Source organism: Myodes glareolus, chromosome 6, assembly GCF_982192425.1.
Source record: "Myodes glareolus chromosome 6, mMyoGla1.1, whole genome shotgun sequence".
In the NCBI taxonomy this organism is placed as follows: Eukaryota; Metazoa; Chordata; class Mammalia; order Rodentia; family Cricetidae; genus Myodes; species Myodes glareolus.
The window spans coordinates 17,013,550-17,040,095 of NC_142031.1; the positions used below are offsets into that span (position 1 = coordinate 17,013,550).

At 48.9% G+C, this 26,546-nt stretch overlaps 1 protein-coding gene across 3 annotated transcripts in view; it reads right to left on the reverse strand.

Annotated features, from left to right (window-relative positions):
- Positions 1–12,171: 12,171 nt before the first annotated feature.
- Positions 12,172–26,546, reverse strand: part of Ece1 (endothelin converting enzyme 1) — a 102,967-nt gene continuing 88,592 nt past the window's right edge. For all 3 annotated transcript variants that reach the window (XM_048443306.3, XM_085690451.2, XM_048443305.3), the window contains 5 exons: positions 21,781–21,891; positions 21,033–21,100; positions 19,412–19,602; positions 14,691–14,786; positions 12,172–14,403 (listed from right to left, as the gene is read on the reverse strand). In XM_048443306.3, coding sequence (XP_048299263.1) covers positions 14,227–14,403; positions 14,691–14,786; positions 19,412–19,602; positions 21,033–21,100; positions 21,781–21,891 — 643 coding nt within the window. In that variant the 3' untranslated portion in view covers positions 12,172–14,226. The remainder of the gene's footprint in view (positions 14,404–14,690; positions 14,787–19,411; positions 19,603–21,032; positions 21,101–21,780; positions 21,892–26,546) is intronic.

Genomic DNA, 26,546 nt, shown 5'->3' on the forward strand with positions numbered 1-26,546 from the left:
GGGAAGACCCTGGATTCTATCCTGCCTCTGTCTAGTGACTGGAGGAGGAAGCTGGATTTCCAGATGCCCACAGCTGGAGCCAGGCTCCAGGCAGGCTCCAGCGATCTGATCTTCATGGGAGCTTGCCGGCACTTCCCAACACCTGGAAAGAGGCTGGGGGATTGCTGTGTTCCACCTTTGGCCACCAGCAGGAGAGCAAAAATAGCATTTGCAGTTAGAATTAATTCTACAGTTTAATGTCTTTTGGTTTCCCCAATTCAGCGATTCCCCCACTCCTCCTGTCTCTTTCTCTACCCTCATTACATGCTTTCTCTCCCACTGGAGCAGAGAAGTTGAAAATGCCTGGTGCTCAGTGTGTACACAGCTTAAGTGGTAGTAAAGAGAATCCAAATTGCTTGACTAAACGCTTGTGACCCTGTCACATCTGGTTCTTGCCATCCTGGCTTCTTAATTCTTATTGTTCCTACCCACACTCTGAACACCCACTTTCATCTGTTCCCAAGGCTTTCTATCCAGTTTCTCTCTTCTCCCACCTCCACTAACTCCTGTTCCTGGAGTACCTACAAGCTCCTATTTATCCTTCAAAGCCCAACTCAGAGCCAGGCATACACCCGCAGCCCAGCACTGGGAGGGCACGGCAGGCTTGCCAAGTTTGGGCCACATAGCAAATTCCAGGACAGCCAGGGCTACATAAAAGGAACCTGTGCAGAAAAAAGCTGGGAACTGAAACAAACTAGGAACTAGTGTTACAGTCTTATAGGATGCATTTGCCTCAGTTTCTCCTCTTCCTTAGTCAGGTGCAACTGTGCCGTCCCTTCTGCTTCTCCTGTGTTAGGATGCTATTTCTTGTGATTCTATTACACCGTAGTAATAAGGGACTTACACAACTCAGTGCGTGGAACATAGTAGGTACTGAGTAAACCACACACCCACACACACACACACACGCACGGTCCCTAGACCAGACTGACCTTAGCCATCCCACTCCCATGTAGGTGAGAATCAACGTGAAGTTTTGGTCCTGCCTCTGCCTCTGCCTCCTGACAGCAGGGATTCCAGACATACATGTCCCACATGCTCGGTTTCTGCAGTGCTGGGGACTGCATAGGCAAGCACTCTACAGACCAAACCACAACCCCAGCCTGTGAGTTGCTTTCTACTTGTGAGACACGGTCTCACATAGCTCATGCTTGTCTTAAACTTGCTGTGTAGCCAAAGACGATGCTGAACCCTGATCCTCCTGCCTCCATCTCTAACCTTCTAGGATTCCAGGTATGTATACCCGGCTTCACAACTTCTCTGAACATAAAGAGAAACCTCTTATTCCTTTAATGCTAGCACTCAGGAGGCAGAGGCAGAGGCAGGCAGATCTCTGTGAGTTCGAGGCCAGGCTGGTCTACAGAACAAGTCCCAGGACAGCCAAGGCTACACAGAGAAACCCTGTCTCAAAGAACCAAAGAGAGAAAGAGAAATCTCATTTCATTCCTCAAAGTGAACCCTTCCCTGGGCTTTCTCCCAGGGACAAGGGCTATGACCTTCACTTTTGTCACCAATGTCCAGAGCCTAACTCACTGGAACATGAAGAAGGGCTCCAGATACTGAAGAGATGGTGATTTGTCTTATGTAACTCTACTCTGGCCAATTTGGGGGACATCCTTCACTTGTAGAGGTGGGAGTCCTCTTCCTTCCTGGTGTATGTGGGGTCCCTTCCTGCTGTTCTTGGCACTGTGACCAGGGACTATGGGATTAAGGCCCAGGGTTGACCTACTTCTGCAGCATAGGAAGTGGGTTTTGGAAAACTGTGGATCATGGCACCGAGCCCAGTTCTGAGACCGTAGTTAAAGTGTTTCTCTCTCTGGGCCTTGAATTCTCTCATCTGTCAGAAGAGGCCTGTGGTGGTCCTGACATTCCAGCCAAGCTATGAGAAGAAAGATCTAGCAAGATCCAGAGACATATAGGATGTTGTCAATAAATGAGGCACCCCTGCCTTCCTGGTGGTGATGGTGCATGCCTTTAGTACCAGCACTTGAGAGGCAGGTGGATCTCTGTGAGCTTGAAGTCAGCCTGGTCTACAGAGCAAGTTCTAGGACAGCCAGGGATACCCAGAGACACCTGCAAGGAGAAGAGGAGGAGAAGAAGAAAGAAAAGGAAGGAAGGAGAAAGAAGAAAAGAAGGAAGGGCGGAAGGAAGGAAGGGAGGAAGGAAGGGAGGAAGGAAGGAAGGGAGGAAGGAAGGAAAGAAAGAAAAGAGAAAGAAAGAAAGAAAGAAAGAAAGAAAGAAAGAAAGAAAGAAAGAGTGCAGGTCTGACGTAGCCAGGTGGCTTGGGTTCAGATTTCTCAGCTCATTAACTGGGTGACTGCTGCATCTGTCTTTTTCTAATAGAGTCACTCAGCTCACCAGACTTCATAATGAAGTAGTGGAGAGTGCCCGGTGGGGACTGTGACTCATCGCTAGAGCATGTGCTTAGCATCCACAAGGCCCCGGGGTGCAAATCAGTGAAAGTGTAAATCCTCACAAAAGCAGTGTGAACCAGCTCTCTTCCAGTCCAACAAACTCACACATTGACTTGTGTGAAACATCCTGCTAACCGCCCAGGACCCGCCATCCCACCGGGACTCGGTTTCTCCGGAGAATATTTCGGCTTCCATTCCTTACTGATTCTCACTTCAGTCCAGACCTAGAATCGAAGGGAAACCTGACCTCAGTAAATGGACCCAGGTGTACGGCATGGCTCCAGTGTGTACCCCCAAAGTTCATGGACTGAAAAACGGAACCCCCAGAGATTACACCGATGGTACTTGGAGGGTAGAGGGTGGATCTCGCAGAGTAATGAGGAGCCAGTGAAGTCATGAGAGAGTGGAACCCAGTGATGGTGTTCGTGGAATAATGTCCACAGTCTGGACATGCCTGTGCAAATGTATGCACACGTGTGAGCGTGCACATGGAGCTAGAGATCAGCTTTGGATGTCATTCCTTTGCAGATACTCACCTTGTTTCATGAGACAGGGTTCTCCTGGGTCCTGGACTCACGGATCGGCTACGTGGGCAGGCTCCTGGTGACCAAGTCTACTTCTTCAGCACTCGGATTACAGAACTATACCATGCAGCTGACTCTTTTACATGGGTGCCGGGGCTCAAACTCTGTTCCTCACGCTTGCAAAGCAAGCGCTTCACCGACTGAGCTGCTCATGGGTTTTTAAAAGAAGGAAGGGAGCGGCAGGGTGAATGGTTCAGTGGTTAAAAACATGTCCTGTTCTTGAGAGGACCTGACTTCAAGTCCTAGCCTCCAAGTCAGGAGGCTCACAGGCACCTTCAACTCCAGCGCCAGGGGACCTAGTGCCCTCTTCTGACCTTCTGCAGACACTCACTCACATGTGCACTGACATACATATTATGATTAAAAGTAAAATATGTGAGTCAGGCATGGTGGCACATACCTTTAATTCCAGCACGCAGGAGACCAAGGCGGGCCGAGACCAGCCTGGTCTACATAGTGAGTTCTAGGACAGCCAGGGCAACAGAGGGTGATATCCCCCCCATTTGGGTTTTCAAGAGTTTCTCTATGTAGCCCTGGCTAGCCCGGAACCTGCTCTGTAGACCAAGCTGGCCTCAAACTCAGAGATCCACCTGCCTCTGCCTCCCAAGTGCTAGAATTAAAGATGTGCACCACCACTGCCTGGCTTTTGAGACCCTTTCTCAAAATAAATAAATTATGCAGTCTGTGGTAACAGTTGCAGCAACAGTAAACAGACGAGGAAGATGTGAAAAGCCAGGGCTCTGGATCTGGATTCGAATCTCAGCCTCGTATCTCTAAGGCTCCTCTTCTCCAAATCCCAGGTTCCCATTGAGAATGACCATATCCATCTCAGAGAGCCGACTTGAAGAGCACATGGTCAGAGGCTTCATTCTGGGGCCAGGCCTACCGCCAGTGCTCAGGGAATAGCAATTTCCCTCCTCGCCCTCTGGCATCCGGCTCCTTTCCCAAGCAGGCACTACACACTGAATTCCAAGCGGCCACGGTGGCTATTATTTCTGAGAATACAACCCTTGGCTATTCTGTGTCTTTTCATTCACACCATTCTCCAGCCCTCAGCATTTCAAAGGAGGAAAAGCCCAAGTGTTGTGCCACGAGGTTGGCAAACATCCCAGAGAATCTTGTGGGCCAGCCACTGAGCCCGACACTCAGCCCCTCGGTCCCATTCACCCAAATCTGACAAGGTCAATGAGGGAAATACACAGCAGTGATCAAAAGGGCGGTCTAAAGCTCTCAGGGGCAACTCTCCCTGCAGGATTTCTCACCACACAAAAGTGCATGCAGGGGGTGCTCCATAAAAGCTCCTCCGCTCGCAGACATCCACCATGCCCAGAGATACCAAAATCTGGTTCCCATGACAACACTGCTGCAAGCGTTATATATAAATGTGGGTGTGTGTGTGTGCGCGCGCGTGCTCCTGTGTATGTGCTCCTGTGTGTACACAGTCACCCAGAGATGCACGGAAATAAACTCTTGGCACAATCTCCCCCACCCACACTCCAAACAGGAAATAACCTGCAAAAACTTACTGCTGGCGGGCCAGCTTTTGAATAAACAGGCTTCCAACCCAAGGCTTCCCAACGAGTGACAGCTGTTTCGGTGTGCATCTGCTTTGTCTCCGGCACCTGGAATAAAGCCACAAATCACGGCTGAAAGAATGAAGAAGTGTGCCGTGTGCACGCCTTTAATCCCACACTCAGGAGGCAGAGGCAGGGGGATCTCTGAGTTCAAGGCCAGCATGGTCTACAGTGAGAGTTCCAGGACAGTTTCCAAAACTTTCCAAAGCTACACAGAGAAACCCTGTCTCAAAAAACAAAAAAACAAAACAAGCAAACAAAACCAGAGATAAGCAAACAAAAATAAAAAATATGAATAAATGATGGATAAAAAAGAAAAGAAAGCCAGGTGTGGTGGCACATGATTTTAATCCCAGCGCTCAGGAAGCAGAGGTGGGAGGATCTTGTGAGTTTGAGGCCAGCCTGGTCTCAAACAAAGTTCTACAAAGCAAGTTCCAGGATAGCCAGGGTTACACAGAGAACCCCAAAAAAGTCGGGGAGGGAAGACGGCAATTGGGGCTATAAATGTCTCGCTGAATGTCGAGTCACATCTAACCCATTTTGTTTTGTTTTGTTCTCCGATGGAGAGACTGCGGCTCACGAGGAGGATGGTGTTAAGTTGGAAGCATAGCCCCCAGCCCCTGGCATCCATCCCAGCTCTGGGAATTTTATTGCTCTGGACACCAAATCCCAGCATGCCAGGTCCTGACCCCTCCCTGGGTATTTAAATGGGCTCCCAGAGGAGAAACACATGGTTTTCGAGTCTGCAGGGGCTCTCTGCCTCCTGTCTCCCCGCCATGCGCTTGACCACCCAAGGGCGTCTTACTTAATAAAACGATGGGCATTTTGATTCTGTTTGATTTGACCTAATTAGATTTCTTGCACCGGCAGAGCTGCCCGTTTCTTATTATTTTTTCTTAACAGATGGAATTGCTAGGCACAGAAGAATCTGTAATCTCAGCACTAGTGGGCAGAGGACCCGAAGGAGGAGGATTGCACATTGAAGACCACCTTAGGATAAAAACAGTGAGTTCAAGCTCAGCTTGTGACACACAGTGAGATCCTCTCTCAACTGGTTGATTAATTTAATGAATGAAACAAATCCTCCTGGAGAGGACATGTGCATTGCACTCATGAACTCCCCTTAGCTGCGATTACCTACACAGGGTCAAGTCAGCACTCTGGCAGGCCAGCACTAACTGGACTTGGTTACAGAAAACCAACCACCTGTCCTCCCACCAGCTGACACAAAAGCAAAGGACACGCGACAGGGAGAGTTTGGGGTGGGTGGACATGGCTGGGGAACATTATTCTCAGCTGCGTTACTTCTGTTCATGCTGCATCTGATTAACTGTGAAGCTGTGAGTCTTTGTCTAAAACACCCGATGGTCCAATAAAGAGATGAACGGCCCATATAGAGAGGGAGGAACAAGGATAGGCGGGCTCGCAGGCGGAGAGGATTAATAGAAGGAGAAACTGGGAGGAGAGAGAATGAGGAGCAGGGAGAGAAGAGGAGGACATCACCGGGGCCCAGCTGCCCAGCGACACAGCAAGCCATGGAGAAAGAAGGAAAGTAAGGTATACACAAATAGAGAACGATGAAAGCCCTGAGATAAAAGGTAGTTGGGATATTTTTTCTTTTTTTTTTATTGATTTTATTGAGCTATACATTTTCCCATGCTCCTTTCCCTTCCTCTCCCCTCCCCTTCAACCCTCTCCCATAGCCCCCACGCTCCCAATTTACTCAGGAGATCTTGTCTTTTTCTACTTCCCATGTAGATTAGATCCATGTATGTTTCTCTTAGGGTCTTCATTGCTGTCTAGGTTCTCTGGGATTATGAATTATAGTCTGGTTTTCTTTATGTCTAAAAACCACTGATGAGTGAGTACATGTGATAATTGTCTTTCTGGGTCTGTGTTGCCTCACTCAAAATGATGTTTTCTAGATCCATCCATTTGCCTGCAAATTTCAAGATGTCATTATTTTTTTCTGCTGTGTAGTACTCCATTGTGTAAATGTACCACATTTTCCTTATCCATTCGTTGATTAGGGACAGTTGTTTCCAGGTTCTGGCTATGACAAACAATGCTGCTATGAACATAGGTGAACACATGTCCTTGTGGCACGATTGAGCATCCTTTGGATATTTACTCAAAAGTGGTATTACTGGGTCTTCAGGAAGGTTGCTTTCTAATTTTCTGAAAAATCGCCACACTGACATCCAAAGGGGTTATACCAGCTTGCATTCCCACCAGCAAAGCAGGAGTGTTCTCTTTACCCCACAACCTCTCCAGCATAAGTTGTCATCAGTGTTTTTGATTTTGGCCATTCTTACAGGTGTAAGATGGAATCTCACAGTTGTTTTGATTTGCATTTCTCTGATGACTAAGGATGTTGAATATTTCCTTAAGTGTTTTTCAGCCATTTTAGATTCCTCTGTTGAGAGTTCTCTGTTTAGGTCTTTATTTCATTTTTTTATTGGATTATTTGTTCTTTTGGTGACCAATTTTTTGAGTTCTTTGTATATCTTGGAGAACAGACCTATATTTGATGTGGGGTTGGTGAAGATCTTTTCCCATTCTGTAGGCTGTCATTTTGTTTTGTTGACCGTGTCCTTTGCTTTACAGAAGGCTTTCAGTTTCAGGAGGTCCCATTTATTAATTTATTAATTGTTTTTCTCAGTGTCTGTGCTGCTGGTGTTAAATTTAGGAATTGGTCTCCTGTGCCAGTGAGTTCAAGTGTACTTCCCACTTTCTCTTCTATGACTGACTTGATGTTCAGTTCTTTGATCCATTTGGACTTGAGCTTTGTACATGGTGATAGGTATGGGTTTATTTTCATTCTTCTACATGTTGATATCCAGTTATGCCAGCACCATTTGTTAAATATGCTTCCTTTTTTCCATTTTATATTTTTTGCTTCTTTGTCAAAAATCAGGTGTTCATAGGTGTGTGGATTAATACCTGAGTCTTTGATTTGGTTCCATTGGTTCTCCTGTCTGTTTGGTAGTTGTGATGATTTAAGTTAAGAAAAACTGGCAAGAAATAGTCCACACTAAGGCTGGGCATTCATAACTAAGAAGCCTCTGTGTGATTTATTTGGGAGCTGGGTAGTGGACCCCTCAAAAAACCAAGAGTAAAACATCCACAAGAGGACATGATCAAGATACATTGTTTACACATGTGAAATTGTCAAAGAACAAATGAAAGAGATTCTAGTTTTTAAATAGGGGCTATGTGTGGTGGCTGGCACGCACCTTTAATGCCAGCATTTGGGAGACAGAGATCAAGGCCGCCTTGTCTACAGAGGGAGCTCCAGAACAGCCAGGGCTACACAGCTTGTCTACAACTAAACAAAAGACAAGTCTGTGCTGGCTAGTCATTTTGTTGTTGTTTGAGACAGGGTTTCTCTGTATAACAGTCCCGGCAATTTTGGCACTAAATTCATAGACCAGGCTGGCCTCAAACTCACAGAGATCCGCCCGCCTCTGCCTCCGGAGTGCTGGGATTAAAGGTATGTGCCACCACCACGGCACCACAATGTGCTGGCTAGTTTTCAGTCAACTTGGCACAAGCTAGATTATCTGAAAAGAAGGACCTCATTTGAGAAAATGCGCCATGACGATCATGGATTAACCCTCTGAAACTGCAAGCAAGCCCCCAATCAAATGCTCTCTTTTATAAAAGTTGTCTCTTCACAGCCGAAGAATGGCGACCAAGGCGCCTGACTTGCTCCAGTACTTCCTTATCCAGCCCAGCACCGCTGCTTAGGGGCGGTAGGACCACAGTGGGCTGCATCAAGTTAGCAATTAAGAACCTCCCCCCATGCCCGCAGGCCAATTTGATGGAGGCAATTCCTCAACTGAGGTTCCTCCTTCTCTGGTGACTCTAATGTCAACCAGGTTATGGTTAGGGGTTGGCATGGAGATTAAACTCAGGTCTGAAACACTGAGTTCTGAGCCTCCAATACTGGCCGGCTGTCTCTAAAATGAGGGTGATGTGGAGCCTGGGCCTGGGTTGTAACTTCTGTTTTTGTTACTGTTAAGGTTCAGAGATCAAAGTAGCGTGCCCAAGCCAGGAAGTTGTGGGAGAGGGACTAGAACTCACATCTTCAGGAGCCTAGTCCACGATTACTTTAAGTGTCCGCCCTGCCTCTTAAAGTCAGGGTGGGTCCTGTCAGCTAGATTACCAGGATGTGGACCCAGGCCTGAGTCCTTTGTGTTTTGGCGCCACCTGGTGGTCATATACGAACACTGTCGCGAGAAACTGCTTGCTTGAGCCCGCGTATGCCCTCTGGAAACGGTGGGTAGAGCCCAGACACGGGTTCCTTGCTACCCTGGGTGTGTCCATGCTCCCTACTGACTGCTGTCTCCTTTTCTGTTCCAGCCACCTGCCACTCCAGTCTTCATACAGCTCCAGAACCAGCTGTGAAGAACCTTTCAAAGCTGGGTCAGGTGTGGTGGCACACACCTTTAGACTCAGTGCCCAGGAGAGAGAGGCAGCTGAATCTCTGCTTGATCAAATCCCACATTCTCCCTTACACGGTGCCACTGCCTCATATGTGACACACTTCCCTTTACCTTAGGTCACTGCATGATGTGTTCACCTGGCAGGGTCAGAAGACACATGTTTCACATGATGTCCTGGGTTCCACCTGGTGCACACCTGTAGTCTCCATGCCTGGGAGGTGGAGGCAGGAGGACCAGGAGTTTAAGATCGGTCATCCTCTACATAGCAAGTAAAGGTCGGCCTGGGCTACATGAAATTCTGTCTTAAATAATCAGAACATAACATAAAACAAAATGGTCTTTGGTACTGTTGTGCATTTTCTCATCAACATCAGTCAGCTTAACAAATTCTGTTTAAGATGACAATGTATCAGTCGGGTGGTGGTGGTGCACCCTTTAATCCCAGTACTTGGGAGGCAGAGGCAGGTGAATGTCTGAGTTTGAGGCCAGCCTGGTCTACAGAGTGAGTTCCAGGACAGTTGGCGCTACACAGAGAGACCCTGTCTCAAAAAACAAACACTACCAACAAAAGACACGTAGCTGCGGAATACTACTTTAACTAGGCGAAGGTGTGTTACATTTGCTTATACTGCATTTGTTCAGCTACGGAAAGATGTGCTGCCTACCTAAGGCACCTGATCGGTCTGAGGAAAAGCTGACCAGCCAATAGCCAGGCAGTAGAGGGATAGGCAGGGCAGAGACAGTAAGATGGAATCTAGGGTTGGGAGAAGAGAATGAGAAGAGAGAACTAGGGAAAAAGGGAGACACCTGGAGCCAGTCAGGCAGGGAGCCGCCAGCTAGACACACAGAGTAAGAAGCAGTAAAGTAGGACATGCGAGAGAAAGGGGGGGAAGGAGGGAGGGAGGGAAGAAAGAAGGAAGGAAGGAAGGAAGGAAGGAGGGAAGGAAGGAAGGAAGGAAGGAAGAAAATAAAGGTAAAAGGCCTGAGGCAAAAACGTCGATGAAGAGAAACAGGTTAACTTACAAGAGCTAGCAAGAAACAAGCCAAAGATAAGGCTGGGTATTCATAATTAAGTTTCCGCGTCATGATTTGGGAGCTGGTTGGTGGCCCACGAGGAAGCCTGTTACGATGACAATGTAGTTTAGTGGCTGTGGTGCCCACTAGCACCGACGCTCTCACCCAGCACCACACCCACCTTCATACACACTCTCTCACAGATAGTTCTGGTGGGATTTCGGTTGTGAGAATGCTGGTGCTGGGATTACAGATTGGCTCGGGGGAGCATTTGAAGCATTTATGGTATGGACCTTTCTGTGCGTGGCTGGGGGATGCATCTGCGCTTACTCATCACAGTGAAGCAGTAAAGCAGTACAGTTCTTTGTGAAGTCATCTGTCCGTAGGCCCATTGCTGTGCTGGCGTCTATGAGCACGGAATGGCTCCTCTAATCCCTCCGTGCGCAGGATACCCTGCTGGCTCTCTGGCTCACAGTTAATGACTTCAGATCGCTTACGTTTTCAGTTCTTCTGAAGACACAGCTCTGTTGTCTCCACCGTCCTCAGCTGGAAGGGCAAGCCCCAAACAGCCACGCAGGAAGTTTAAGTCCTACGTGGAGAGGGGCATGGCTAAGGATGGCAAGGATGCATTGTTTTCAAAGAGGCGGGAGGAGAAGGCTGGGGACCTGGAGGCCATCTGTTCTCTTGGTTGTTGGAAAAGGGGTCTGCTAAGAGTACTAATGTGCCGGGCGGTGGTGATGTGCAGCTTTAATCCCAGCACTTGGGAGGTAGAGGCAGGCGGATCTCTGTGAGTTTGAGGCCAGCCTGGTCTACAGCGTGAGTTCCAGGACAGTCAGAGCTACACAGAGTAACCTGTCTCAGAAAAAAAAAAGCAGGCTGGAGTCTGGGGGTACAGTGGGAATCTGACAGATATTAGGTGTCTCTTCTTGGGAAAGGGGTGGGCAGCAGCCAGTGCCACCTCTGTCCTGTGTGTGTATGGGTGTGATGCCTTCAGGAGCCAGGAGAGAGGCCTGGAGCATTCTTCCTGACATGCAGAGGAGGAACCAAGCCTGTCAACACGTTCATCTTCAGCTTTGAGCTTCCAGAACTATGAGGTAGTGAATTTCTGTCATGCTAGGCAGTGAGTTCGTGGTAACTGTGTTGGCTCAGAAAACAGACACACCCTAGTTGGAAAGAGAAGCCCGTGGAATAGGAGGTGAGGGAGGGCTTCCTGGAGGAGGTGATACTGCATGGGCCTTGAAGGATGGGAAGGAGTTCATGAGGCAGAGAAGCCAAGGGAGAATGCTGTAGACAGAGGATGTTGTGGGCTGTTTTACTCTTTTGGCTTTTTGGGGGGCTCACCACCCAGATCCCAAGTAAATCATACACACAGGGAGGCTTATTATTACTTATGAATGCCGGGCCTTAGCTTGGCTAATTTCTTGTCAGATTTCCTTAAGTTATTCCAACTGCCTTTTGCTTCTGGGCTTTTATCTATCTCTATTTCTGGACACCTTTCTTTACTTCTGACTCCATGACCTGCTGTGTAGCTGAGTGGCTGCCCCGATGTCCTCCTCTCCTTCTCTCGCGCCTCTTTCTCCTTGTTTCTCCTGCCAGCCCTGCCTACCCTTGCTCCTGCCTCGCTATTGACTGCTCAGTTCTTTATTTTAGACCTGCAGAGAACCAACAACAGCCTCAGTTAATCAAATGCAGCACAAACACAAGTTACACACCTGAAAATAATACTCCCCAACAAGAAGATGCACAGAAAACTGCTGGCTTGCTCTTGAGCCTCTTTGAAAACCCTTGTTCGACCCAAACGTCTGAGATTGTAAAGTCCTTTGCTCTAAGACAATGAAAACATGACTTTTCAGTGTATGTGCACGCATGTAAGCATGTATGTGTGGGGGGCACAGTTCTCACCAACAACGGGTACTCACACGAGCACCTCCTTGAAGGATGAAGGAGTGGCCAGGAGTGGGCACAGGAAGCAGTAACTTGGTATTTCTCAGGGTCTGAGACTTCTACAAGGGTGGGCAGCTTTGGTTGACCAGGGTCCCTCTCATGGTCCCACAGAACACACATCACCGAGGAAGGACGGACACTCAGACACACAGCGCTTGGTACAAGAACTTTATTGTAATTACAATAGTGCCACGCCAAAACTACAGTAGCACAAACATAATAATACAAAAAATAGATTCCCCAGCTCCGAACCCCACATTCTATACCCGCAGGGAAGCTCCCAGCATTGAGAGAAGGGGTCTTTCTGAGAGCAGTTGCCCGTCTCGAATCTCCGGGGGGCAAGGAGGGGGGGCAGGCTGTTGCTTTTACACCCATCCATCCTTGCTCAGTCTGGGTTTTCCTGCTACGGCTGCCTTGCACACCCTGAGCAATGACCGGATTGCCGACTCCCAGCTGAGGACCCTGCCTCTCCGCAGGGAGGCAGGAGGACAGAGAAGGGGCAGGGGCCCAGAAGGTCCACCTCTACGTGGCAGGACATGGCTCCAGCACCTTCCTGCTTCCCGTGTTACCTTTCCCTGAAGAGCTATGAGACCTTGAACGAGCTTACAGGAACCAGGAACTTTGTCAGGGGCTAGCTTGCAGCTCCCTGGCTAAGAGCTAAGGCTAACCCTAAACTGGCAGGGCAGAGACTACGTTTCTGAGCTTCTTGGCAAAGGAGGAATGGGGTTTGCTGTGTGATGTGGGGCGTGGCCTGCCAGGTGGTGGGTGGCACTCCTGGGCTCCCTGCTCCCAGGTCTGGGGGGAGGGAGGGGGCTTGCCTCCCTACAGCAATCATGAGAACCACAATAAACACCACCTAGTGGGGACCCATACATCTACTACTGGGTGATGCTGTTGGGTAGAAGACTTCCCTGTAGCCCAGATGGGGCCGGGATCCTTCCATTCTCAGCTTCCTCTGGCTCACAGACCGACCCCCTCCCCAACCCCACCTATAAGAACTGGTTTAATTCAACTTGAGTGCCACGGGAGGCTGGAAGCCTGAGAGGGACCAACAGCTCCCAACACTGGACATCTGGAGCAGCTGCCCTGTAGGCAGGCTGGGACGGCAACCCTGGGGTCCTGGGTGAGGGGCTATGGTAGTGGCTTCTGATCATGTGCTGCCTCCTTGGTGGGACTCAGGGGCCACAGCCTCAGTTAAGGCACTAGAGAACCTGGGAACCAGGCCAGGGCAGCTCTGGGCTACAGAGCTTGGAGGGAGAACTGGGCTACTTTCTCTTTTCCTTTACCTTGGTGCCCAGGGTCAGTGAGGCGGATCACTTCAGAATGTCAGGATTGCTACAGAGCGGCATCCGATCCCCAAGGCCAGAAGAGGTGGGACCAGAAGAAAGACATCTTTGGAGAAGAGTGTGGGTCATGGGACTCAGCCCTGAGGGGCTCCTATGGTCTAGTCCAGGCTGCTCAGGTGCTCCCATGGGAGGGCCCTACTCTGGCCTCAGCCTGCCTCAGCTATCAACTCTGGGTAGCAGACCATCCTTTTGGGGTTCCCATGGTTAGATTCCACAGACAGGGCAGGTGAGCTGAGAAGGGTCATGCCCAGAAGGGAGGCCCCTCAGCTGGCTTCTCCCTCGTCCTGGTCCCTACGTCTCCTGTCTGCACAGGTGACAGTCACACCAACAATGGGCTAAAGTGTAGGGGCTTGCTCAGCAGCCTGGGGTCTCCCGGGGTAAATCAGTGGGGCTTCCTTTGTCCACAGGTTATTTAGAAAAAGAGAACATAATAAATATACTAATTTTTCCTTTTTTTTTTTTAAAAAAAAAGTGTTTTAAATGCATTTTTCCCTGAAGATTTCCAGTGTATTCCATAATGCTTAAAAAATAGTCTCCCCAAAAATATATCTTTAAAGCATTTGACACAGTGGTATTGTGGTATAACTGGCATTGGATGTGGGCGAGGGTTGTGTCCCATTGCCGTTGTCAGTGTGAGGCCCACCAGCTTGCCACGCAAACACCCTCTGGCATCCGACATGGGTGCCAGGGCTTCACAGGGGTCAGATCTTGGGTCCGAGTGATGAACCGCCACCATAGGCTTAGACAGGATGGCTGTATACCCTCCAGGGTGGGGAAGGGGCCCTAGGCAGCTGAGGGGCTGGGTCAGGAGCTGGCTGTGGGCCCCTTCCCCTCTTCCATGTGTGCTTTCTGCGCTGCAGCCCTTACCAGACTTCGCATTTGTGATGAGGGTTCATGGGGGAGCCAAGAGGGCAGTGAAAGTGTTCTGAGAACTCCTTGGAGTTGGAGACGGAGCCGATGACCCGGAAGCGGGAGGGGCTGTGTGGGTCGGTGATGAGGCCTTCATGGGAGCTCTCAGGTGTACGGACAGAGCACCAGACCTTGGGAAGGGGTTAACAAAGGGAATCTGGGGTTACCATGGGGCCCTGAAGCTGCTCAATTGGGCCCACCATGACAGCAACAGAATGAGCCTGAGATCTTGGGGAGCCAGGAGAACCTTTAGGTGGATTCCTGCCCTTCCTTGCACCTTGTCTTCATACAGGGGAATGTCCCAAAGACAGTCTGCTAATTTAGGAAGGTGCCATTTGTGGGGAACCTGCCTTTGGCTGTGGAGCTCTTGTACATGCCCACGATGGAACACACCTGCCTTGCCTCCCAGTGAGCTCACCTGTGCAAATCCCAGGAAGAAGAGCTGGTTGTTGGTGAGACCCAGGGTGGGCAGCGTCTGCTCGGCTCCATTCTTCTTCACCCAGTTCTGGTAAGCCTGGAAGGAGAGAAAAGCAGAGGTGAGAGACGATACAGGTGAGGGTGGGTCCCTTGTGGAGGTTCAGGGAAGCCCTGCTACCGGGGCAGAGGTGGGCACCTGGGTGTCAGGGTCCTTCTGTGTTCTCGTTCAACCCGATGACCTAAAACACACACCCAGTCAGGCCAGTTGTCAACTGGATGCTTTCCACTCGAATCTCTTTCCCACGTACACCTGGACAGATACCCACGAAGCACCTCAAGTTCAATACAGCAGGAATGGGATGAGAGCTCTTCTCCCCATGTCCCCATGCACACACAGGTGCACACCAAGCTTTCCCATCATATTCAGCAGCCACCCTCCCTAGCTGCTCAAGCCCAAAGACTAGACAGAGCACTCCTTTCTTTGATTCTTTGCTTCCTCCTCCTCCTCCTCCTCCTCCTCCTCCTCCTCCTCCTTCTTCTTCTTCTTCTTCTTCTCTCCTCCTCCTCTTCCTCCTCCTCCCCCCTCCTCCTCCTTTTCTCCTCCTCCTCTTCCTCCTCCTCCCCCCTCCTCCTCCTCCTTCTCTTCTTCTTCTTCTTCTTCTTCTTCTTCTTCTTCTTCTTCTTCTTCTTCTTCTTCTTCTTCTTCTTCTTCTTCCTCCTCCTCCTCCTCCTCCTCCTCCTCCTTCTTCTTCTTCATTGTTTTTTTTGAGACAGGGTCTCTCTGTATCATTGGAGCCTGTCCGGAACTCACTCTGTAGACCAGGCTGGCATCAAACTCAGAGATCTGCTGTGGGATAATACTCTGTACCCTATAAAGATTTGTCACTTGTATTGGTTTAATAAGATGCTGATTGGCCAGTAGCCAGGCAGGAAATATAGGCGGGGTGACCAGACTAGAAGAATTTGGGAAAGAGGAAAGGCAGAGACACAGTCACCGGCCAGATGCAGGGAAGCAAGATGAGAATAATGCTTCACTGATAAAAGGTACCAAGCCACATAGCTAAACACAGATAAGAATTATGGGTTAATTTTAAGTTGTAAGAACTAGTTAATAATAAGCCTGAGCTAATAGGCCAACCAGTTCATAATTAAAATAAGCCTCTATGTGTTTTGGTGGGACTAAAGAGCTGTGGCACTGGGCAGGACAGAAACATTGTTCTACAGATGGCACCAACGTGGGGCAACTACATCTATATAAAACCTGAAAGAGCTTGGGAAGGAATTCTAGACACAAAAAGAACAGAGTCAAGCATTCTGGTGGCAGCATTTTCTCGGGTGGGCTCTGTTTCCTAAAGGCAAGCATGTCTCCTTTAAGAGAGGCTTCTTGACTCAGCATTAGCAGCAAAAATGGTGCAGCTCTTTCAAGAGGCCCTACCACCAAACACTTAAATGGTGTTTATAAGCAGCTGCTGGCATGCTTCTTGGTGGTGGCATGGACCTAGGAACGCCACAGAGTTGTGGAAAAAAACAAAACAAAGCAAAACATGGCTCCCACCAGTGCCTCTGCCATGAAGCTAATCTCTCAGGAAGCCAAGGAGTGGGGTGGATGCAGTTGCCAAAGCTGCAGACTAAAGACTTGTGGTCAGAAAGACATACAGTAAAGACAGATTTAGAGAAAAAAACACCTCTAAACGGTTTACAGTGTGTTTAAAAATATACATAGCCTTGGGAGAGAAAGAAAAAAAGAACAGAGAAAGCCCTTAAAAAAAGAAATATAGTTAGGTGTGGTGACACATGCCTTTAATCCCCACACTTGGGAGGCAGAGGCAGGTGGATCTCTGTAAGTTTGAGGTCAGCCTGGTCTACAGAATGAGTTCCAGAATAACTAAAGAACACAGAGAAATCCTGTCTCAGAACAACAACAACAACAACAACAACCCAAAAATTAAAAATAAAATAAAGAGTTTAAAAAAGCCACATAAAGATGGAAAATACAGACAGAGTCTGGATAGCATATGTTATTTTGTTGTCTTTGAAATGTTTGACTGCTGAGAAAGGAGTAACAGCTGCTAAAAAACATTTGATTATAAATGTTGCAGGATTAATCCAACCTATATATTTTGAAAATGCCTTGACTTCAAAACTTAAGCCCAAAAATATGTTACTTTGGATAAGAGGTTTTGTTTTTGTTTCCATAGGAAATGAGAAGCTGTAGATTCATTCTGGGTTAAGAAAAATCAGGTTTGATCGAGGAAGAGATCTGGAAGCAATCTCCCGTGGGGGCAGAGGATCCAGCATCTCAGAGCACCTCTTCCCGTGGGAGCGGAGGATCCAGCATCTCAGAGCACCTCTTCCCGTGGGAGTGGAGGATCCAGCATCTCAGAGCACCTCTATTGCAGTTTCCTCTGAGTTCTGCATCCAGAACAGCTTCAATGCTGCTTGAGGTGATCAAGCCTCAAAGGATACTCCAGTCAGGACTTGACCATAATCTTAAATTTTCTTTAGGTCCCCATAAGATTATTAGTGCCTCTAATCAGCAGGAAGTAGCCTAGAAAACTATGCCCACATTCCCAAAAAATGGATTATGGATGTTTTTCTTTGTTTATCATGTTGTTTACAGGTTGATAATGGTCAGGAAAAAGGCTAAACAAAGGAGATTAGATTTTTCTTGTTTTGAAAAGAAAAAAAAGGAGAAAGTGCTGTGGGATAATACTCTTGTACCCTGTAAAGATTTGTCACTCATATTGATTTAATATGGTCAGTAGCCAGGCAGGCAATTGGTTTAATTGGCCAGTAGCCAGGCAGGAAATATAGGCAGGGTGACCAGAGTAGGAGAATTTGGGGAAAAGGAAAGGCAGAGATGGAATCACCAGCCAGACTCAGAAACCAAGATGAGAATGCCTCACTGATAAAAAGTACTAAATCGCATGGCTAAACATGGATATGAATTATGGGTTAATTTAAGTTGTAAGAGCTAGTTAATAATAAGCCTGGCTAATAGGCCAATCAGTTTATAATTAAAATAAGCCTCTGTGTGTTCTGTTGGAACTGAATGGCTGCAGCACTGGGCAGAACAGAAATTTTCTGCTACAGAGGTCTGCCTGTCTCTGCCGCCTGAGTGCTGGGGTTCTGGGACTAAAGGTATGAGCCACCACTACCTGACATCCCCCTCTTTTTAAAAATAATTTCTACTAAAGTTTCTTTTAGATTTATTTGCTCTAAGAATCTGAGTGTTTTGCCTGCATGTACGCGTGCATATTGTCAGAAAAGGCTATCAGGATACCCTGGAACTTGTGTAATAGATGGTTGTGAGCCATTCTGTGGATACTGCAAACCACTTTTTTGTTTGGTAACCTAATCATGCAGTTCTCAAGCATGAAGTTTACTAACAATAACATCATGTTGCAATGTCCAAGGTTGGCCGCCCCTGGTAGGCTACAATTCAAATGTCATTCCTTCTGGAAGGCCAGCTTTGGACCCAACCATCCATCACTGGCTCTATTCAATGCTCTTTGCACAATCAGTAACACACAGGCTCTCCCTTCTGTCGTCAGGCTCTCTGTGCTTGCCTTCTGCCCCCCAGTTCACGTCACAGGCTGGGCAGGAGCAGCTCCCACCTGCCAGCGACACTCTGTAGCAAGTCAAGTGCAGCACAGATAGGCAGAAAGCTCCTAATACCTGCCTCCGGGCAGACAGATGTTAGGCCAACTGCAAAATGCTACTGAACTCAGTTTCCAAATCTGCAAAACGGAGATTCAGTGCTGCTGTGGAACAATCTTTGTACACTGTAAATAAGTATTACTCTCGTTGGTTAATAAAGAGCTGACTGGCCTAGAGCTGGGCAGGAAGGGATTGGGTGGGAGAGCCAGACTAGGAGGACACTGGGAAGAATAATGGTGGAGTCTCGGGAGTCATGAGGAGATGCAGAGAAAGCAGGAGATGAATCTGTTGTACTGAGAAAAGGCACTGAGCCAGGTGACAGAGCATAGATAAGAAATAAAGGTTAATTTAAAATGTAAGTGTTAATAAGCCTGAGCTATTGATCGAGTATTTATAATTAAGTCTCCGGTTATCTGGGGGAGTGGTTGGTGGGGCAGAAAAGTCCGCCTACATGATGCCAACACCAAGTGTTGAACTTGCTGGGGACACCGAGCCTGCTTGCAGAATGGCTCCAGCAAACAGCACTTTTCGGCATGTCAATGCTTTCCGTCACAGCTAGGAACCCCTGTACCATCCTCTGCCCGATCCTACCTGTTCTCAGCCAGTTCTCTCTTCTAACTGACATCTCCAAGTGCCTCTGTGGGTCAGGAGTGGGTCCCAGGCACCTGGCTGCTCTTTCCCAACAGCCCATTGGTGCAGCTGTGAGTTCTCAGCCACACAACTCAGGTCAATTATGCTAGCCCTGAGGCTCGAACCCAGAACTCTCAGTTCAGCTGGGATGTGAACATGAAATGTCCCCCACAGGCTCACATATCTGAACACTTGGTTACCAGGTAGTGGTGCTGTCTGGGACTGCTGTGGAATCTTTAGGAGGTGGCGTCTCACTGGAGAAAGTGGGTCACTTGGGGGGGGGGAAATCCAGGCTTTATAGTTCAGTTCACTTCCTATTTACTTTCTAAACCCTGATTACAGAGGCTATGTGGCTCCTGCACCACGCCTTCCCACCACAACAGACTATCTCCCACTGCAAACCAGGACAGTGCCCATGGGGAGCAGACGTACCCGGTAGGCAGCCTTAAGTCCCCCATTGTCAGCGATGTTCTCCCCGAGGGTGTGCCGGCCGTTCACAGGCTCCCCATTCACGCTGTAGTTGCTGTATTGCTGCACCATGCACTCGGTCTGCTGCTTGAACGCCTCCACAGATGAGTTCTTCCACCAGGGCCGGAGGTTCCCGTCCTTGTCATACTCCCGACCTGTGGAGGAAGGAGGGTGGTCACATGGTGGGACCGGCTGCTACTCCTCTGCCACCCTCCAGGCCAGGTGACGGAGGCTTGGCCAGTCACACCAGAGACCACACGGGGAAATGGTCCAGGCCACTGATGGTAAGTTCCAGGGCACAGAGGACTGGGGCTGGCTTTTAACACTGCCAAAGAGTCTGTAACCCCAAGGAACAGACTCCTAGCCAGGGCTGGCAGTGCCAGGATCACAGGCAGGCCCCAGCTTTTCCCTCTGGGCTATGGGGTTCCCAAGGCAGGAAGCAATAAGTGGGATTCTGGCTTTTAGCTAACGATGTGGGCTTGACGGCCATTTCCCTACGGTCAGACCAGAGAAGTTTCTAGAATGGTAGAGCGTGGACTATTCCTTTAAACGATGTCACTGTGATTGGTTTAATAAAGAAGCCGACTTCCAATAGCTGGACAGGCAGAGGCAAGGTGGCACTGGCAGACAAAAAAGAGCTGGGAAAACAAGAGACCACCTCTCGGGAGTCTCAAGGAGACGAAGAGAAAGCAGAAGAATGGGCCATACTGAGAAAAGGTACCGAGTCACGTGGCAGGCGTAGAGAGGGATATGGGTTAATTTAAGTTATAAGGGCTAGTCAGTGACAAACTGAGCTAGCAATCAAGCATTTATAAATAGTAAGTCTCTGTGTGGTTATTTGGGAACTGACTGGCGGGACAGAAAAATTCTGTCTACAGTAGAGAACTGTACACTCCCTGCCGAATACTGCTGACTTCTAAGTAAGAGCAGGGGCTTCAAAGTAACCATAGACCTTCCCACCACTACACGAAATCCTCATGTTCACAGCAGAGAGAAGAGGCGTGGACAGGAGATGGGACTGGCTGAAGCTCATACTGAAGGCAGCAGAACCAAGCTTTGGACACTGATCCTTCCGTACTAAGAACCTCAGCAGTGAAGAGACCAGGAAACAGGGCAAGAAGCAGCCAGGGCAGCAGGAAGCAGACGGGGTGGGCAGGGAAGCAGACAGGGCGGGCAGGGAGCAGCCAGGGCAGCAGGAAGCAGACGGGGCAGCCAGGGAAGCAGACAGGGCGGGCAGGAAACAGCCAGGGCAGCAGGAAGCAGACGGGGCAGCCAGGGAAGCAGACAGGGCGGGCAAGAAGCAGCCAGGGCAGCCAGGGAAGCAGACAGGGCGGGCAGGAAACAGCCAGGGCAGCAGGAAGCAGACAGGACAGCCAGGAAAGCAGACAGGGCGGGCAGGAAGCAGTTAGGGCAGCCAGGGAAGCAGACAGGGCGGGCAGGAAGCAGCTAGGGCAGCCAGGGAAGCAGACAGGGCGGGCAGGAAACAGCCAGGGCAGCAGGAAGCAGACAGGACAGCCAGGAAAGCAGACAGGGCGGGCAGAAAACTGGCCGGTTCTGCCAGAATGGGGTCCCACGTCATGTGTACCTTGATCGTCGAATGCGTGTGTCAGCTCATGGCCCACGACAACACCAATGCCACCGAAGTTCAAGGCGCTGGAGGAGGGTGAGGAGCACAGGTGAGGGTGAGCCCGCTGTGTGACCTCTGGTTCCAGTACCCAGTAGGGACCTGCAGGGCTTTCTGGGAATGTGGACCCTGGAGATAGCAGGGGGCTGGGCAGAGTTAGCCACAGCTGACTCTGCCCTCTGGGAGCCATGCAGCATGTGTAAATCACCTCAGCAGAGTTGGGTCCTTTTTTTAAATTGATTTTTATTGAGCTCTACATTTTTCTCTGCTCCCCTCCCTGCCTCTCCCCTCCCCTTCAACCCTCTCCCAAGGTCCTCATGCTCCCAATTTACTCAGGAGATCTTCCCGAGTTGGGTCTTAATACTCATGAGGGTCCAGGTCAGCCTATCTGCCTCAGTGTCAGGCAGTGAATATCCAGCCTGGAGTTCAGATCCAGGACGGTGCCTTTCAAAGCCTGTCTGCGGGAGATACAGGCACAATGTCTGCCCTTCAGCTGTGTTTTAAGATGTTGTCCAGAGAGAACCTGATCCTGTGACGTGCTCCTCCGAGTCCCACAGAAGCTGTTCCTTCCACTATCTCTGTCTCCCTATTTCAGGCTTCCTGGCACCCGTGGCTGGCTAAGTGGTCGGCTATGGGAGCTGGGCCAGACTGGACTAGGGGCTGCTGAGGCTGGCGAATGGTTGGTGTCAGAGCACCCGGCATGACCTACTTGGGCGAGGAGCGGGTATAGAACGGCGCCTGCAGGATTCCAGCTGGAAACACGATCTCGTTCTTGGTGGGAGAATAGTAAGCATTCACCATGGGCGGGGTCATACTCCACCTGCAAGCCACAAGCACACGTGAGATCTCTGGCAAAGCCGGTGGAAGTGGAGGTGGTCATGACTTAAACACTGTCAAGGGGCTGAGCTGGGCGGTGGTGGCACACGCTTTGATCCCACCACTCGGGAGCCAGAGGCAGGCGGATCTCTGAGTTTAATGCTGGTCGGCCTACAGAGCAGTTCCAGAGAGTCAGAGCTACGAAATCGTGTAACTCTGTTCCAAAAAAGGGAACGAACAAACAAACAATGTAGACTCTGGGGCCTAGAAATATAGTTCAGAATGGTAAAGTGTTTGTCAAGTTGTACGAAGCCCTGGGTTCAGTTCCCAACGTTGTATACACCAGGGTAACAGTATATGCCTGTAATCACATCATTCGAGAGGTGGCATTCAAGGTCACACATTTGAGCAGAAGGCTCAAAAGCTGCTATCAGCAGTTCTCCAAGTGCCTTAAGAGCCACCAGGGCCTCCCCAGCAGGAACGCTACCAAAACCAGATCAACATGTAGGGATACTTTGTGTTTTACCAGATGAAGCTTGCCTGAAGATCAGAGTGCAGAGCTAAGCCACTAGGGGCCAGGCAGTGGTGGCATACACCTTTAATCAGGACTTGGGGGATAGACGGATCTCTGTTAGTTTAAGGCCACCTTGGGCTACACGAAATTGATCCAGTCTAGAAAAAAAAGGGAACCCAAACGAAGGTGACCCCATCACTTGGGATCCCACGACTTTAATCCCAGCACTAGGGAGATGGAGACAGGAGTGATGTGGTTGGGCTGAGAGAGGAACATAAGGAGACAGGAGCTCAGAGCAGTCTGAGGATGCAGTCTGAGGATGCAGTCTGAGGACAGGATCACCCTTTGGTCTGAGCACTGGGAGAGGTAAGAACTCTAGTAGCTGCAGCTCTGCTTCTCTGATCCTTCAGCTTCCACTCCAATAACTGACTCTGAGTTTTTATTATTAAGACCAATTAGAATTCCAGATACACAACACAGCTGGGAATGGTGGGATATGCCTGAAATCCCAGCACTCAAGATGCGGAGGCAGGAGGATGAGAGCAGGAATCCAAAGCCATCTTCAGCTGATGTGAGGTCAAGGCCAACTAGGGCGACATGAAATCCTGTTTCAAAAACATCTAAAAATACAGGGCCGAGGTGGGGTGGGGGAGGAGACTGGGGAGATGGTTCACTGGTGAAGCGCTGGCTATGCAAGTATGAAGATTCAAGTTCAGGACCCCAACAGCCATGTAATGCCAGGTGTCATACACAAGGCGGCTGGCCTGCAATTCTAGCACTTGGGAGGCAGAGATAGGAGAACCTCGGAACCAATGTGTTAGCTAGATTAGTGACTCTTGCTGAAGCAGGAGACCCTTCCTCAACAGAGGGAGTGGAGCTGACTGAGGAGGACACCCACATTTGCCCCGTGTGGCTTCAGAGGTGCACGCGCTCCCACATGTGCTCACACTCATGCAAACATGCACACACATGCAAACAAATAAAAAACAAGTCAGAAAAACCCACAATCAAAAGGAAAAAAGAAACAACGCCCCAAGCCCAGCCTATCAAAGCCACCGTGGCTCTCTGAATGCCCTTGAGGGACATTATAGCTGCTGAGTCCATTAAACCCAGACACTCCCCTCCCCCATAGGAGCCTCTTAATTTTCTGTGTGACCCATGGGATCACCCACGAAGCACTCTAGCCTTCTTCTTCTTTTTTTTTTTTTAAAAAAAAGGTCTTACTTGCCTGCCTTCTTTTTTTTATTTTTTATTTGTTTGTTTATAAAAATTTCCACTTCCTCCCCTCCTCCCCATACCCTCCCATTCCCCCCACTCCCTCTCCTCCCCACACTCTAGCCTTCTTGATGCTGTTTCCGGCATTTCTTTCAGGGTGGCTGACAAACCACAGTAACCTTGGATACTGAATGCTTTCTTGCAAATGGGCAGAGCAAGTTCACAATCTCTGGGAAAACAACTGATGTCATCTGTTTACCCATGACAAGAATGTGAGGCTTCAAAATAAGTTTTGGGTGGGCTAGAGATGACTCAGTGGTTAAGAGCACTGGCTACTCTTCCGGGGGATCTGGATCCATTCAGTTCCCAGCTGCCACAGGTCAGATCACAAATGCCTGTAAATCCAGTTTCTGGGGATTTGATGCCCTCTTCTGGCCACTACAGGTATTGCATGCATGTGGTACAAATACAGGCAAAACACACAAAATGAGTAAAAGTTTGAAAGGGATGAGAGAAATTATGTAGTTATATTATAATCTCAAAAATTAAAGAAAGTTATAAAATTGTATAATCTTGGATGGGGTGTGTGTGGTGGCGCACACCTTTAATCCTAGCACTCAGGAGGCAGAGGCAGGTAGAGCTCTGTGAGTTCAAGGCCAGCCTGGGCTGCAAAACGAGTTCCAGGACAGCCAGGGCTGTTACACAGAGAAACCTTATCTCAAAAACACAAAAATAAAATTAAAAAAAAATTTTTTGGTTTATTTTTTTGAGAAAGGGTTTCTCTGTGTAGCCCTGGCTGTCCAGAAACTTGCTCTGTAGACCAGGTTGGCCTCAAACTCACAGAGATTCACCTGCCTCTGTCTTCCAAGTGCTGGGAATAAAGGTGTGCGGCACCACCACCTGGCTATTTTTTTTTTATTATAAGCAGAATAGGAATATATATGTGTGTGTGTGTGTATGTGTGTGTGTGTGTGTGTGTGTATTAGAAAAGACTATTAAAATTTTTCCCCTTCCTGTGGGACATGGTGGTACATGCTTTTAATCCCAGCATTTGGGAGGCAGAGGCAGGTGGATCTCTGTGAATTTGAAGCCAGTCTGGTCTACAGAGCAAGTTCCAGGACAGCCAGGGCTATGTAGAGAGATCCTGCCTAAAAAACAAAACAAAACAACCCCACAAAAATAACAAAAATAAATCTTCTCCCTTCCTAATCATATGTCTGTGTGAGGCTGGCTTTTCTATCTCTACTTCAAAACAACTTGTTAGAGGAGAGGATGTTGAGGTAGCCATGAAAACCCAGCTGTCTTCTGTTCAGCCAGAATTAAAGAAATCTGAAGAGGCTGGGGTATAGCTCAGCAGTAGGGGAAGGCCCTGATTCTACCCCTAGAATGTGTTCTGAAAAGAAATGTACAATACTTCTGCCTCTTTCTCCTTCCTCCCTTCTTCCCTTCCCCCTCTCACACGCGCGCGCGCGCACATACACACACACACACACACACACACACACACACACACACCCTATGAAGATTTGCATTTCAGGGGCCAAGAGATGGCTCGTCAGTTAAGAGCACCTGTTCTTACAGAAGATCTGGGCTTGGTTCTCACCACTATGTGGTGGCTCATGGCTACCTGTGGCTCCAGTTCCAGAAACTCTGACCTATTTTCTGATCTCTCTGGACACCAAGCATACCCACAGTACACAGACAGACAAGCAGGCAAAAACACTCATATATGTGATTAAACAACTATAAAACATGCATTTTATTTATGTGTGCATGTGTGCCTGTGTGGGGGTATGTGCAGGGGTCCAGAGAGGCCAGAGGCACTGAGAACTATATTTGGGTCCCTAGAAAAGTAGGGTATGTTTTCAGGTTTTTGTCTTTGTTTTATTTTCGAGACAGGGTTTCTCTTTGTAGCCCTGGCTGTTCTGGAACTCTCTCTGTAAACCAGGCTGGCCTATGCCTCCTGAGTGCTTGGATTAAAGGTGTATACTACCACACTTGGCCTCAGGATGTGTTCTTTACTGCTGAGCTATCTAATCTCTCCTACCCCGATTAGAGATAGAGACAGGGTCTCACTATGGAGCCCTAGCCGGCCTGGAACTCTCTCAGGCTGGCCTCAAACTCATAAAGATTTGCCTGCCTCTGCTTCATGAGTGTTTGGATTACAGGCATGTGCTACCATACCCTGCACATAAAATACTTTTGAGAAAATATTCACATTATAAACTTTTCATAAAACCAGAAGGATGCATGTTTTAAGAGCTCTCCGGATGTCTGGTTTGTTTTAGATCGTTTCATGTGTGCGAGGCCGAGCAGGGATTTGTTATGTCGCAGGGGTGGCCTTAATCTCCTGCTCCTCCTTCCTCCATTCACCGAAATTCTGAAACTGCAGCTGTGTACATCCCCCCGTTTTTATGAGGTGCCAAGGGTCAAGAATGCCATGCAAGCTCTCCATCGTCCGAGCGACACCCACAGAGTTGAGGACCCAGTAATAATTTCTTAAGTATATGGAAGGGCCCTAAGACCACAAAGGGGGTAACTAACCATATAAAGTGAACCAAACAGCTGGCATTTCAGCGTTTTCCTGGTGCAGCGGCGAGAGACAACGAAGAATGGGAAAAGAGAAAGGACATTTTCCACATGGGCCCAGTTGTTCTGTTTGCTCCCAGCGAGCACCACAGAGGTTTTCTGTCGGGAGTCATTAAGCCATGTAAAGATATCGAGAGCTTTCCCACATGACATCTGTATCCAAATAACCACCGACACATTCGCGGGTGCATAACAAAATTTAGCTGATAGACCGAGTTAAATACGCTTAAAAGCCCATCTCTTGCTTTAGGAAGTACCGCTGAAGCCTTCAGAGGAAACAGATTTCTGCGGCTCTTGTCCACAAGAGGGCGCCAGAAGCAAAGAGGAGTTGTCAGTAGTGA